The sequence below is a fragment of the Hylobates moloch genome, unplaced genomic scaffold, assembly GCF_009828535.3.
Source record: "Hylobates moloch isolate HMO894 unplaced genomic scaffold, HMol_V3 SCAFFOLD_9, whole genome shotgun sequence".
NCBI lineage: Eukaryota > Metazoa > Chordata > Mammalia > Primates > Hylobatidae > Hylobates > Hylobates moloch.
The window spans coordinates 32,783,513-32,799,805 of record NW_026652284.1 but is presented as its reverse complement, the minus strand read 5'-3'; the positions used below and the strand labels follow the sequence as shown (position 1 = coordinate 32,799,805).

Here is a 16,293-nt window from a genome sequence, read left to right as displayed (position 1 = left end):
CACATTTCCCTCTCAGCACTGCTTTAGCTGTGCCCCACACATTTTGATATGTTGTATTTTCACTTTCATCCAGTTCAAGGTATTATCAAGGTATTTTATCCAGTTCAAGGTATTTTGATAATACCTTGAGATTTTATCTTTGACCCATGGATCATTTAGAAATGTGTTTAATTTCCAAGTGTTTGGAGATTTTCCTGTTATCTTTCTGCTATCAATTACTAGTTTGATTTCATTGTGGTTACAGAACACACCTTATGATTTCAATTATTTTACACTTGTTGAGGTCTGTGTTTTGGAAGAGGATATGGTATATTTTAGAATATGTTCCATAGGCACTTAAAAAGAAAGTATATTCTGCTGTTGTTGGGTACAGTCTATTAGATCCTGTTGGTTGATAGTACTGTTGAGTTCCTTTATATCCTTGATTTTTAAATTTCTATTTATTTATTTATTTGTTTATTTTTGAGATGGAGTCTCACTCTGTTGCCCAAGCTGGAGTGTAGTGGCATGATCCTGGCTCACTGCAACCTCTGCCCCCTAGGTTCAAGGAAATCTCCTGCTTCAGCCTCCTGAGTAGCTGGGACTACAGGTATGTGCCACCACATCCAGCTAATTTTTGTAATTTTAGTAGAGACAGGGTTTTTACCATGTTGGCCAGGCTGGTCTTGAACTCCTGATCTCAAGTGACCCACCTGCCTAGGCCTCCCAGAGTCTTATTTATTTATTTATTTATTGAGACAGGGTCTTGTTCTGTTGCCCAGGCTGGAGTGCAGTGGCATCATCACAGCTCACTGCAGCTTTGACCTCCTGAGTTCAATAGGTCCTCCCTCCTCAGCCTCTGGAGTAGCTGGGACTACAGGCATGCACCACTACACCTAGCTAATTAAATTTTTTTTTTTTTTTTTTTTAGAGACAGGGTCTCACTATGTTGCCCAGGCTGATCTCGAATTCCTGGGCTCAAGTGATCCTCCTGCCTCTGCCTCCCAAAGTGCTGGGATTACAGGTGTGAGCCACCATGCCCGGCTTGATTTTCTTTTTAATTGTTCCTTTCCATTAGTTATTTAAAAATACCAAATTGCTGATATAATAGTAATAATAATTGATTTTATTAAGTGTTTACTATATGCCAAGCATTCTGTTAAATCTTTTGCATGCATTATATTATTATTAAGTTCTGGGATACATGTCCTGAACGTGCAGGTTTGTTACATAGGTTTACATGTGCCACGGTGGTTTGCCGTGCCTATCAACAGATCATCTAGGTTTTAAGCCCCGCATGCATTAAGTATTTGTTCTAATGCTCTCCCTCCCCTTTTCCCCCATCCCCGACAGGCCCCGGTGTGTGATGTTCCCCTCCCTGTGTCCATGTGTTCTCATTATTCAACTCCCACTTATGAGAGAACACATGAATTATATTATTTAATCCTCCCAATAAGCCAATGTGTTACATACTATCATTATCCTCATTTTGCTGAGGCTTAGAAAGGTTAAGTGACTTGACATTAAAATAACACAGACAGTAAGTGGCAGAGCTGACATTACCCTGACATCAATGCGGGGTTGCCTGACTTCCAACTGTGTGCACATAACACCTATGCAATCTGAGGCTCTATCAGGATCCTAGAAGGGCTGATAAGTTTTCTTCCAGTTCACATTTGCTTAAGGATGTAAGTGGTTATGGGGGAAATCTCATCAAGGAGAGGTAGGCAGACTTTAATGTGATCCCCAACAATTCCTGCTCTTAGTATTTGTGCCCTGCATAATTCCTTCCTCTTGAGTATGGGCTGGACCAAGTGACCGACCCACTTGTAATGAAGAAAATATGGCAAAAGTGATATGAGGTCACTTCCAAGACTAGGTTACAAAAGAACCGTGGTTTCCATCTGGGGCCTGTTTTCTCTTGCTTTCTCTCTCACCTGCTTTGGGTGAAGCCAGGTGCCATGTTTTGAGCTGGCCTAGGAAGAAGCTTGTGTGGCAAGGAGCTGATATCTCTGGCCCACAGCCGGTGAGGACTTAAGGCTTACCAACAGCCACGTGAGTGAGCTTGGAAGCACATCATCCCCCAGTGAAGCCACACATCCTCATGCCCAGGGCTCCAGCTGACACCTTGACTGTGACACTGGGGTGAATGACCTCTAGGCCTCCTTTGTTCCATTTCTGGTTGCTTCCATGGCTCAGACAGAAAATGGAGTGGTAAAGTGGAGAAGCAAATAGCAGCCATAATCCAGAGGAGTGAAAGAGGTGTGGGGAGGGTAGCAGAGGCACAGGAATGGCCTCGCTCATCTGCACACATGATGGCCCTGTGCAGGAGGGAGGAGGATGGAGAGGAAAGCCTCCTCCCAATGATGTATCGGTGGAAATGGAGCCTAATCTCAATTGTTGCTTCTTGCTCTTGCTCCAAAATCAACTCCCCTCAGTTGACAGTCATTGCACATGCCTCTTCCTTTTCTTGTGTACCTGTGGGTACACTGTCCTTCTCTTCCTTGGAAATTTAGCCCAGGTTACAGTGCTGCTGTATATGGCTCTACAGATTGTGTACTATAAAAATCCAGATGGAACCATTCATATCCTATGAGATGATTTGACAAGTCATCATCCAGAAATCTTTCCACATCATTACCACTGAATTCTCATCATTTCAGTGCATTAACAGATATTTTAACACCTATTAAGTGCCAAGTGTTGTTCTACATGTTGGGGATTTAGCAGTGAACAAGAGGGATGGAGTTTCTCTTGTTGGAGTTGGTACACGAATAAGATGATAACCATATAATAGACAAAGTAAATGTAGATGTTGTGAAGAAAAGGTTGCATACGTTGGGGGCGAGGGAAAACTTTAGCTGGAATGCTGGGGAGACACATTCTCGTGTTCTTCAATAATATACGTGACTATATCCTATCAAGAACAGATGTTCTGTACTTAACTGTTTCTTTTTTTTTTAAACCTGAAATAGCAGACAGCATGTTGATATGTATACATTGGGGATTTGATGCAACGTAATAGAGTTAATTTCTTATTAGCTTTTGCATTTGTCCTAGCAGGATGAAATAGTGTTTTAAGAAAATGCAAATTACTCAATAAACTGAGTAGGAATGTTTAGAAAATTTTATTACTCAATATTATAAGATTAAGCATACTTTTGTGGTTTTGGTAGTGGCAAAGAGATATTTTGTAAATTTAGTACATTCTTGACATTTGTGAGCTATGTTTTCTAAGACCTAGGAGAGGTTTCAAAGTTACAAATTCCACTACAGCACATAATTTCCCCATAAAACACAGTAAAATATAACTGATATATTTAAATATCCTTTGTGTCTTTAATGGTTTTCTATAAGTACAGGGCTAACAAATTTGCGGAGTTATTTTGTGGCTAAGACCCTTCATATCCTTTGACTTTCACTTTCATTATCAGTATTAGTGGTTGATTTTCTTTTATGTTTCCCACCCCTCAACTCCCAAAACTAAAAGTCAAGGTTAAAAAAAAAAAAACAGGAAAGATATTACATTCTTGACAATGAATAGAAAAGTATCAGAACGTACGAAAGTGTTGGCACAAAAGGCTGGCCCACTCTTGGCATAGGGACCCACTCAACACACTAGCTCAGAGGGCTTGTGACTCAAATGAAGCATTAAGAAAATGAGAAATCACCATGAGTCATCAATGATTAGGGTTACTGAAAAATAACTGAAACTGAGAATGTTAAATCCACAGATGCTAAAGGTCTTCTGGTATCTAAATTACAGACCTATAGTAGGAGGGCACAAGCAATCCCTTGTTCATCTCTTTATTGTTAGAGCATATGTGAAATGATTTTGAGGAGGAAGTCAAGTGATGTAGAACTTTCTGAGCTGGATATCTTGTAAGAAATTATTTTGGAACACCACAGATTGGGTTTTTAGCTGTGCCATATATGCATTGCTAGGTTAGTTTCTAATTTGTCACAAATTCAAAAAGGCTCTGAACTTCAGATTCTTTCTCTGTAATGAGAGCTGCCAATTCCCACTTCCAAGGGCACAGGTGAGGATCAGCTGAGCCAGGGTTACAAGAGATCTTCATAAACATGAAAGCAGCCCATGGAATCAAGGTGTTACTGTTATTCAATCACATATCATTGGTTTCAAATTCCCACTTTGTTTGTTAAGCAGAATAAAAACACAGGGAAGCACTGACTAGCTGAAATGGACATTGTGTAAAGGGTTTAACTTACTTCTTTTACAAACCACTGACAAAAGGCAGGACCAATCCATTCTCTTGCATGAATACCACAGTCTATCCAAACAGCTCTTTTGAGTCGTGATCGTCTGCCCAGCTGAAAACAAGAGCATTCACAGTAACCAACTCAGGCTTTTAGATTCACTGACCAGCATAATTTAATAAGGTTTCAGCATAATCCTTCACTATGGTGTGGTTCATTAGGTAATGCATAAAAAGGACAAAGGGAGTTCCCATCTATCTCGAAAGTCCAGGCTTGTTTATGCAGAAACAATACATTTATTGTCCTAATTATAATAAAAGAACTAGAAAGTACAAAAGGAAAAGGAAAATCCCTAAAATAGGTTGCTTCTTTATTTTTAAAGATTTTTTATTTTAATTAATTAAGAGATGAGTTCTTGCTACGTTGCCAAGGCTGGTCTTGAACTCCTGGTCTCTTGCAATCCTCCTAGCCCAGCCTACTTCTTCATTGTAACATAGTATGTGGCTGTTAAGTAAGAAGCTAAGTCCTCCCTCATCCTCTTTCTCTTTCCATGCCAAGGAATATTTCTTAAATAATAGCTATATTTTATAGGTGGATAAAGTCAAATTTTATTATACCACAAAATGAAAACATAAAACAACTTGATTTCTAGAATCAAGTGGCAGATTTTTCTTTACAATTCTACTATATCAACATTACTTTTAACCTGGTTGCTAACTGAGAAATCAGTAGGAGATCCTGACATTATAATTACAGGGGATCTAATTTTCATTCATTCATTAATTCACTCCACAAATATTTCAGGGAATCCTTTTTAATGTCAGACATTGTGCTCAGTACTGGAGATTCAAACATGAAAAGACAAGGAATTTATACGCTAGTGGGGAGGGCAAACATGTAAGCAATCAACCGTTATGATGTGAATATCTGTAAGTTACCGTGGGAATGTAAGAGTGTTATGTTGAATTTTCCTAAGTAATAAAATGTGGCTTCTCAGAAGAGGAGCACTTGAGTACTTCAGCAAGACATAAAGCTTGTTTGGCAGACAAGTTGGAGGAAGGCATCTCAATCCTGGAAGAGAATCTGAGCGTACCATATTGGAGGAACTGTGCCTACAGTTTGAGGAAGGAACAGCAGATAAACCTCAAAGTGGATTCCCTGGATACTAAATAAGAGATGAGGCTTCCTCCTATATTCTATGGGGTGCTTGTGTGTGTGCGTGTGTGTCTGTTTGCTTGCTCATGTTTCAGGGCTCATATTGGCAGCAGTGTGGAGGATGGATTAGAGCACGAGAGGGTCAAGAATGGGGGCTCGAAGGAAGCTCAGTACTGAGGCCACTACTGCAATAGTCCAGGGAGAACAGACACAGAGAGAAGTTAGGGTAATAGCTATGAGGACAAGAGAAGCAACTGGGGCAGATCTGAAATATTCAGAAGAAAAAATGGTCAGCTTTTGGTGGTAATTTAAAGTGAATGGTTAAAGGAGAGGAATTTAGGATGATGTCCATGTTTCTGAATTGGGAGGAGAGGAATGCCATTCTGAATCTGAGGTGCTTTTCTGAATATCCAGGGAAGAGTGTCAAGTAGGCAATGGTGGGTGAATTTAAGGTTCCAGAGGGTGGACTGCAATGGATACAGAGGTCTGGGATGACTATTGAAATTATGGGCTAGATGTGCCTATCTAGAGAGTGTTTGTGGTGTGAAAATAGGGCTAAGGATATAGTCTCAGGATTACTTAAACCTAAGGAAAGGATAGGGGAAAGGAGCCAGTGAGTGAGACCCAGATGGTCAGAGAGACAGGAGGAGAATCAACTAGAAGTGGTTGCTGGCCTTGGAAAGAAGTTTTAGAAGAGCTGTAGGGGCAAAGGCTGGTGAGTCAAAGTCTGAATGATAGGAGAGGAAGTAGAGATGATGATTAGAGGGAAGTCTTTTTAGAAGTTTGGCTGAGAAAGAATGGAGAGCTATAGGTCAGTAGACAGAAGAGAATGCAGGGTCAAGGGATGAATGAGAATAATATATACCTTCTGCATTAGTTAGTTCTCATGTCGCTATAAAGAACTACCTGAAACTGAGTAGTTATAAATAAAAGAGGTTTAATTGGCTCACAGCTCTGCAGGCTGTACAGGAAGCATGGCTGGGGAGGCCTCAGGAAACTTAGAGTCATGGTGGAAGGAGGACAGGAAGGGGGCACATCTTTTTTTATTTTTTATTTATTTTTTTTTTTAAATGAGACTTGGAGTTTAATTAAAAACAGAACAGGGATACATTAAACAAACAAACAAAAATTACTTTTCTGATTATCAATTTTTTTTGAGACTCAAAGCATCCCCAAAACATTGGAGATCCAGCTTATTCCTGAGACATCAACCATCACAAAAGGTTTTCACTCTGAACTATTCACATTTTTGTAGCAGAAAACAGAACAAAGTTCTGCAGACATCCTTCCTCTCTTTCTAAAATATATTCACAAACAGGGTCTTTTCATAGTTCAAAAGAAAAACAAACAGGTTTCTTTCTTGGCCAAATGGCCTGTTACTCTCACCCTGGGATCTGATTTCTTAACAAAAAAGTTCAGGGCACCAAATCCAACCAGAAATTCCCAGGACACCAGTGGCTACTTAACTATGAGGGGATGGATGCTTTAGTCTTTCTATGAGGCGAATCATTCTCCCAGGATTATTATGCTGCTCAATAGTCCCAGGACAGATAGGTGGGAAGGAGGGTGAATGCAAAAGTGAAAGGGTCACAGAAAAGAATGAGGCTTTCTTGAACAACCCATAGCAAGGCAGAATGGTCCAGTTTTACAAACCACCCACTATAAACTCCAAACATGCACACCCAAAACTAGAGGGGAAAGGAAAGAGCTACTGGGGGACTAGGGAGACAAAAGATGGTGACATAGAACAGCAGACTCGCCTATGAACATTTCTTAATTTCCTAACACGGGAAGATGTTTAATTAAAAAGTTGCTGTTCAAAATTGTACTGAAAACATATCTAAAAATAGGTCTGTAGTCATCTTAAAAATAAAAGGTCACTTCTCAGATAAGAGGAGTGACAGATATTCTCAGATACCAACACTTGAGGTATCTTTGATGTAAATTTGAAAAATGGCCTGGTACAGAAAAAGGAAGGAAAGGAAGGAGAGAGGAAGAAAGTGAGGGAGGTAGGGAGAGAAATTCAGAGTACAATAGGAAAGGCAAGAAAACTGGGAGGACCACATTTTTTAAGCCCATGCTTATCTATCCCAGCAGCCAAACAAAGCAGATCCACAAAGGGAAAAAACGCAGTTCTTTTCTAAGAGCATTCTGAAAATCAACTTCAAACTCAAAACATAAGAAACTGCAATCTAAGAACAACTACCACAATGCTCACTGGACTTAAAAATGACGACTGAGACCGGGTACTGAAATGGGTCACCGTTCTTCAGAGGTCATTCTTAGGCATTACCTGACAGAATACTATGATCAGGCCTTACCCACCAAGTGGAGGCTAAAGTGCCTCTATTACTTGGTATGGACCTGCTCTAGGAGCAGACAAAATCCCTTTGCTTTCTTGAAGTACAGGAAGACTCTGCCAGCAACAAGATGCAAGCAGGGAAGAGTGGCAGAAGAAGAGCAAAACTGGTTACCAAGGGCTCTCTTCTGATGTACGGAGTTAAAAATGTCTGCACAAATGCACTAAGTAAAAGAATAGGAAGATGAACTATAAAGACAGAAGACATTCCTCCCAGAGGAAAGAAAGGAATTGGACCTCAAAACAGTGTCACAGGGTAATGCTACCAGTTGCACAAGCTGTGCTCTGTCCCGAGAGACGAATACCTCAAGGTAAAAGGGAAAGCAGCTCTCTTTTTATCATTTCCCCCTGCTGGTTTTAAAGACCCCAAGCCCAGACTCTTGCAACACTGAACCATAGGTGGGATACAGCTAGGAGAGACAGAGGGTAAGGAATATGAATGGTGTTAGGCCCACCAAGCTCTGTATCCCTTCCCCAGACTTCCCAGCCAGGCAGTTGTTGGTAGGTTGATATTTGATTTGGGACAAAATTACAGGGTATGAGGGTGGCTCTCAATAAAAACACAACTAGGAAAGTCAGAGTTGAACTGTTTTCCTCTAAGGGCTGCTTAGCTCTACAGAAATACAGCAAGGGCCTTCAATCTAACCTGTTTAACTGGGAAGGGGAACAGGAGACAGGGAGAAGAAATGGTCAGATGAAGCTCATCTTCCCATCATTTGGCACCCAGAGGAAGACGGGGAGGTGGAGACTGTAATGGGGACTGCTGGTATTGCCTCTTCTGTCTTTTCACTGTTGATCCTATTGGCCAAATCAGGTGCACACAAGTATCAGTGTTGCTGCTTTTCTTCTAATCCTTGCAGGAGAGTCGGATGTCCATCTCGAACTGAGCGTCATCCCCAACTGCATGTTTCCTGTCATGATTGTTCAAGTTGTTCAAATTGTTTACTTCTACTTTGGAGTCTCAATTAAGGTGCCAGGGCTAGTGACTCCTGGGATATCGGGCAGATGGCAGGGTGGGGTCTGAGCCATGGGAGAATTGCGACGATCCAACAGAAGCTTTCTGCCATAAATGATTCGAGTTCCTCCCGCTGTGGTGGAGAAGAGCGTCCCCCCGGGCGTGGTGCAACAGTCATGAGGTAGCTGCGCGGCGTCGCTGATGGCCACGGTGCGGGTGGGGATGGCGCGGCTCTGGCTGGGCTGGTGGCCGCTGCCGGCTGACGAGGACATGGCTGTGGGCGCGGGCTCTCGGCTTTGTCCGGCGGGCAGGCGGCGGCGGGACTGGGGCTGCTTCGGCTCCTCAGGCGGACGGAAAAGCGAGCTCTGCGCGCTCCTCGCTCGCTTCCTCTCGTTCCCTCGTCCCGCTCCGCTCCCGCCGCCGCCCTCTCAGCCGCAGCCGCCCGATGCTCCGGCCTCAGCCAGCAGCCTCAGCAGCAACAGCAGCGGCAGCAGCGGCGACGACGACGACAACCGGAAGCGGGCGAAGGCGGGAGCCAGAGGCAGGAGGCACATCTTACATGGTAGAGCAGGAGGAAGAGAGCGAAGCGGGAAGTGCTACATACTTTTAAACAACCAGATCTCATGAAGACTCACTATCACAAGAACAGCAAGGGGGAAATCTGCCCTCGTGATTCAATCACCTCCCACTAGGTTCCTCCCGCAACTTTGGAAATTACAATTTGACGTGAGATTTGGGTGGGGACACAGAGCCAAACCATATCAGCTTCTTACACATTTATATAGTTTTGCATTGGTTCATCTTAAGCAGCACCAACTCACAAATACTTTGCATCAATAACTGAAAATGTTAGCAAAAGTATTCTCTGGAATATCCAATGGCAAAAATGAAATATGGTTCAGAAACCTAAGGGAAAATATTTCTGAGATTATCAGATGATGTTAAATATGAGACTCTATAAAAGATCATTTCATTTCTTTTCCCCATAAGTTAAAGTTGAAAAAGATGAATATTTGGTAAACATTATGTATTTACATAGCAATTGCTTATTTTTACCTTTAAAATAAAAAGAGATCTTCCCTCATATGATCTTCCAATAGAGAACATGTGAATGAGGCCTGAGTGAGTTTTATTCAGATGATGCATCCAATTTTGAATCTATGAGAAAATAAATAAAAACTATGTTAGACTCTCTCAAAATAATGGAGCTTTTAGAGAACAAAAGCAAACAAAAAGACAACAGTAGGTCTCAGAATTCAATGAGTGCACATGGAATATAAAATTGAACAAAAAAACCTACTTTCTATTTTTAATTTTCTTTGGGATACTTAAAGTTACATTTAATTTTCTGCCTTTACAGATAGTAGCTTTATGTCTTTATATTGTTCTTCCATTAAAGCATACCTTCTACTACCATATATCATTAATATACTGGTAACAGAGTTTTATAAAAAATTGATGTGTTCTAGTTTCTTTTTGAAAATCAGAATTTATTTCTATTTTCCACAAGTATTTAAGAGGTAAATAAATCGACTTTAGGAAAACTGTCCAAACTACTTGAAAGTGTTTCTTAAAGTTCCATATATTACAATTTGCCACTGAAAGAAAATGCTAAGAAAAAGGCATTTTTTTTTTCATTCAAAGTTTCTTTTACTGAGCTACATATCAGAGGGCAAACTCTGAATAATTTCTCCAGTGACAGTGATACATTTGCATTGATCCATTCATATACACTTATCTGTCATCAGGAAAAGATACATTTGAACGAATAAGGTGCTTCATTCCTGACTTAAAAGCCTTATAAGGTGTAAAAAAAAAAAAAACACAAAAGTGTCCTACCATTTTATGGTGTAAAAGGATCAGTGCTGAAAAAATAGCTAAATATATTCAGGAAAGTGCCTGTATATTCTTTTCTTTCTATTTGTATTTAATCTAATGAGCAGGATATATGTGTGTGTGTGTGTGTGTGTGTATGTACATATACATTATACATATCTATATTATATTTGTAAAATTTGACTGTTTTCTAGTGCATGTTAACAGTACTTCTGTGTGCAAAGTTATCTAAAACCTTTCTATTGCTTCTAATTTTAAGCTTCAAAACGTGTTTAGACGTGAAATATGTGCAGATAATTTTGAAAGGAGAGTTGTCATCAAGAGAACCAAAAACCGTCTTAAGAATAGAGCAGCATCTCATTTGTTTTATGTCTGGCATTCCTTTGTTCAATTCAGAGAAAGCATGGAAAATGTATGATTCATTCATTTATTCTTCCGTCAACAACTATGTACTTGGAGGTCTCTATTTGCCTGCCACTGGGGTTATAGTGGTGAATAAGAAAGAAGTGGCCTGCCCTCATGGAACTTGTAGCTTATTAGGGGTGAAAGGCATTAATCAAATAATCACATAATTACATAATTAAAAACTGTGATAGGTATCACATCCCTGTGCTACGGGGGCATGTAATTCACTAGGTGTTGGCGGAGGAGGGGTTTAATCCAATCTGGGAGAATAGGAATGGCTACCTTTTTGCTTAAGCTGAGATTTGCAGAACAACAACCTGTCCAGGTGAATAGTAAAGGATGTGATAGTGTGGATGAGGTGGCTGTCAGTTCTCCAGGTAGGATAAAAAAGCATGTTCAAAGGTACAGAGATGCCCCAAATGAAGCTTTGCCTTTGAGAGGTCTCAACTTTGCAGAGGGTGCAAGTAAGGTCCACTCTACTCATCATTTCCTCAAACTCTGGTTAGCTTTATGTTTCTTGGCTTCTTAGTGAAGGCCATTATAGCTGTAATTATAGCAACATTTCCTCACTCTTCCACTGCCCTTCCTATGTCCTATGTGAAAGTGGTATGGGTAAAGCAAGCGAAATTAAAATTATTTTGATACTTCTTATATACCATCAAAGACTTAATAGAAGAGATAAGGTGCCTGGGCCATGTAAAAGCTACACATATTCTTCACATAGTACCTTCTCTGTCTTTATGCTTCTCCCCCAGAAGCATAAAGCACATCATTTTCTCCCTTAGACCTAAATGATTAAGACGCCTCTGTAAAAAACCAGAAAAATCTCTTTTGATTACATACTTCTTCTAAGGAGTGATAAACTTCATAATTATATACAGAGAGGGATCTTCGCTTTCTCTGGGTGTGCGAGCTGCTTCCCTTCTCCAGTGTTTTCTGAAGATCTTCTGTGAGGACCCTGGATTTGGAATGACAGACATGATGAAAAGTAAATTGAGATATTGCAAAAATCAGGCAACATCCAAAGAAAATCATATGCATCTATGTAAAGAAAGACTGTGGTGATCAATATTTCTAAAAATACCAAATGTTGGGAAAATGTTCTTTTTCAGGAAGTGAAAACTGTTAAATAAGTGGTGTAATGAATTTAACGTGTAAAATTATAGGCAGATATCCTCAAGTCATAGTAGTAGTAACAATAGCTACTGTTGATTTGCAGCTGCAACAACCGAATGATGGCTACGAGCACTTAGATTTACTGAGTACTACTTACCTACCAGCAGCCAGGCATTGTGCTATGTCTTTTATGTACATAATCTTAGTTAATAGCCCTATAGTCTATGTGGTAGATTCTCTTGCTATTGGTATTTATAAAATGGGGAAACAGTCTCAAAAGGGTTAAGAACTCACCAATATCACTCTACTGGCCAGTGCCAAGCCAGAATTTGAACTTGGAAGGTGAACCCAAATTCTGATCTTGAGATTCTAAGTCCAGGGTCACTTCATGAAAACTGAGCCTAGGCTTCTCTTCCATGCCCTTACCACTTTCTTTTTCCTGCTGCTTCTTCCTGTGCACATCCCTTCCATCACCAAGAGACTGTGCTCACGTCACTACCCAGCACCCCTGACCCAAGACAGAGAGAAAAGGGAAAGGGGAAAAGAAGCTACAGTCCTCAAGAGGAAACTGAAGAAATACCCAGAGTTGGAAAAAGTGATTTCACTGCCTGCCAGCATCAAGAATGCCAAGAGAAGAGAAGCTCCACCAATTATAGTGAATGCATTTGGAAATTAAAGGCTGAGGCCAGGGGGGATTCCCGGCTTTGTGGAACCAGCTCCAGGCAGAGTCATTAGTGTTCTTGATGTGACATGTGAGTTAGATAAATACAGGCCTGTCTTCTCAATGCTCACCAGCCTCCACTAACTAGAGTTTCACACAGTAGCAAAGCACTTCCGTCATTTGCATTACTTAAAGATGTTAGAAAGCCCCTCAGTGATTTTCCTGGGCCTGGCAGGTGGCTAAAAAGCTTTGCTTTCATATTTTATTTTCCAAAAGAACCTGTTGTTTAATGGTTTAAGTGCTATTAAAAGAACATATAATGGCATCGTTAAATAACTTTCAAGGCTGAAAGTTATTTAAAGCCTTTAATATTAATTTTTAAAAATTATTTTTAAAAATTATCTTGAATCACATAAAGAAATATTTTCCATTCTATGAAGAAAGCAAACTAACTTAGGGTCATACTGGGTATAGGACATTCTTTTTCATTTACTCATTTCTTATTTATTGAGCACCTACTACGGACAAAGCACTTAATCAGGAATTGATCATTGGCTTACTGCTTTCTTTGTTTCAATTTTTGATTTTAAAACTGAAAACATTTTAGAAATCGAGGTAAGGTGAGATAGCTCAAAGCTTGGTTAAGTCCCCGATGGCTGCTTGCAGTGGCTCAAAATGTGAGTTGGAGGTTGTTGTTAGTCTGACATCTGTATTAGTGCTTTCTTTTTTACCCTCATGGTAAGAAGTTACAGATGATTAGGCTTGTATGGGCTAAAGAATTTTATAATATTGCTAAGGTAAGTCTTGAGCCAAATGAACCTCCATGTCAATTTTCTAACTTCCTTGTGTTGGGAGAGAATCTGGGATGGTCAAGAGGGATGTGAGTTTGACTAGGGCTGGGGTAGTTATAAATTGTCAACGTATTCCAATACTGCAGGGAACCTTCAGGTATGTTTCCCTCCTAAGATCATCTATTATTTCTCCTGGCTACTTTTTTCGATCCCAACAAACGAAGGAAAAAAAAATGTAGACAGATTTGCCAAAGGCAGAAATCTATACCAGAATCTCCTTCTGAATTTCCTGTTGTTAACGTCTGTGGTACTTTGTTATGGCGGCCCCAGCAAACTAACCTAGGTCTCTGTTCAGTAACTTACATTGCACCTAAACGCAGGTCCTAGGAGATCAACCTTAAATTAAAAAATAATTGTGACACTGGAGGTCAAGTCCCGTTTTCCTTGTTAAGTAGTTGACTAGAAACTAGCGTTATCGATGACAAGGCTATGAAATGGAGTCTCAGAATGGTCTTTGTAAACTGTTGTAGTTTCTCACTTCTTCACAGCCTGTGATGATTCCTACCCCGGTTATGTATATTCCTGTAATGGTGACTAGAACTATTATAAACTTTCTGAGTGATGCCATTACTCAGTAAAAAACCACCTCCCCACAGTTTCCAGGGTGGGGAGGGACCCTCAAAACATAGAAATTCATTTTTTTTTTTTTTTTTGAGGAGTCTTGCTCTGTCACCCAGGCTGGAGTGCAGTGGCGTGAACTCGGCAAGCTGCAACTCCACCTCCCAAGTTCAAGCGATTCTCATGTCTCAGCCTCCCAAGTAGCTGGGATTACAGCCACGCACCAACATGCCCGGCTAATTTTCGTATTTTTAGTAGAGACCGGGTTTCACCATGTTGGGCAAGCTGGTCTTAAACTTCTGACCTTAGGTAATCCACCCGCCTCAGCCTCCCAAAGTGCTGGGATTACAGGTGTGAGCCACCATGCCTGGCCAAAAAATAGAAATTTCATCACCAACTTTTACAGGTATTTACTTTATAGAATGACCAAAATGTTTTATGGTAGAACGAATCATTTCATAGAGGGGAATTGATCACCTAGGGGCCAGACACATGAGGTCACATTATCTCCACTTTAAAAATCACTATAGCTATACGTTATGTATTCTTGTACAGAGTAAATGACAATCTTTTGAAAATACTCCAGGCTACAATACTAAAAGTCAGTTAAAATGATCTCTACCTACTGGGCCCATGGAATTTAATTGACTCATGTTATTATCTTGGGACCAATGAAATGAATAATTCTAAATGACTGTTCTCCATGAAGAGGCAACTGATTTAGAACACTCATTTTTTAGGCTTTATTCTCTGTGACATAAAATGTGATACTTTATTCTATATCAGTTCCACATGACCTATGTTTAATGACAGGAAATAGAGACTTGTTAAACTAACTGGCATATTCTTTTCTGCTGAATAGTAATTAATGAAGCATGTGAGTGGTTACTGAGCACCTATAGATACAATTGCCAAGCTGTTTCCTGTCAGGCATTCAGAGAATCAGAGCAGGCCTTCAAAGCTACAGCAATGTCTAAAATGTGTCCAGTATGAACAATAGTTTTATGCACAGCCGTGATTTTGTTCTAGAAGCATAGATAAAATGCCTTTCTGTAAAAAGCATATCAGTACTTTAATAAAGTTGTAAATATCCTTCTGGCAGGGCAGTCTCTGTGTGGACCAGGGATGTCACTGCAATTTGGCACCCCTTGGCTCAGCCCTCCAGAGAGACTGGGCCCTCACTATTAACTCACAGAGCCATCAGCCCACCCTAGGCCCCAGGCCCTCCCAGATCCCAAAACTCTGTGCCAGTTTTGACAGTACAACAACCTGCTAAAAAGTTTGGGTAGTTGGAGTAGTCACTTACATGCATGCCTCTCAACCTCCAAATCTTAGGATTCCCAGCAAAGTGTAAGTCACTCCCTCCCTCTCTGTCTCATCTCATTAAGTTGCCACACTGCACTTTTCCTAGATCTTCCACTGATGCCCCTTCTCTCCTCCACCCTCTTTTCCCTGTGCCCACTGGAGTCTCCCTTCCTTTGTAAATGAACTTCCTACATTCTCTAGCCTCTTCAGGGAACTCTCTTTTCTCATATTCTTGCCCCATCAGACATTTGACTCTTTAAAGGATACACATTCTTTTGTGGCTTTCTATTCCCAGTCTCCCTCTCCACCTGCCTACCGTGGGGCATAAGGGAGGAAGGTCAGCGTACTCTCCTGTATGCCATGAATCTTCTCGCTTCCAGGGAAAGCTCATCCTCTCTGCAGCATCATGCCACTTCTTGCTGCTTTCCTCGAACTCTTGGCTCTGCCTTGATATTCCTGCCCCAGAAGTACATTTTCTCCCTCCTCCTCTAATCTTGCCATCAGCCAAGGAGATCCAAGATGATTCTCTGGTGATTTAGGCCACCTGTTCTTGACTGCACCAGCCTCAAAGATATCCACACAACACTCCCCTTCAATAATCTCTGTGGCTACTCTGTGGATCTTGTCACCAGACATAGACGTTCTACCCCAGGACTCTGAGCATCCAACTACTCACATTTTGTCAGAACTTCTTTCCTTCTCATTTGTTTCCTTCAGTAACACTACATTGTCTTCAATACAAAGACCTTAATATCTTCCCTGATTCTTCCACTTGGCCCCCTCATCCCTCCTAGATGCTCCTGCCTTCCAATCCATGTTAGACCCAGGGATGAATACTTGAACTATTATCTCACTGAGGACCTCAACTTTCTCGCCACCCTGACCTTTCCATGGT

At 40.8% G+C, this 16,293-nt stretch overlaps 1 protein-coding gene and 1 pseudogene across 1 annotated transcript in view; both read right to left on the bottom strand.

Moving 5' to 3' along the window:
• CPA6 (carboxypeptidase A6) overlaps window positions 1-16,293 on the bottom strand; it is a 332,789-nt gene that overhangs the window by 81,371 nt on the left and 235,125 nt on the right. Inside the window, exons 4-6 of the mRNA XM_032759610.2 lie at window positions 11,751-11,865; window positions 9,723-9,824; window positions 4,210-4,311 (exon numbers count right to left, since the gene is read on the bottom strand). Of these exons, the coding sequence (XP_032615501.1) occupies window positions 4,210-4,311; window positions 9,723-9,824; window positions 11,751-11,865 (319 nt within the window). The remainder of the gene's footprint in view (window positions 1-4,209; window positions 4,312-9,722; window positions 9,825-11,750; window positions 11,866-16,293) is intronic.
• LOC116813214 (eukaryotic translation initiation factor 4E-binding protein 2-like) lies at window positions 8,141-9,038 on the bottom strand (annotated as a pseudogene).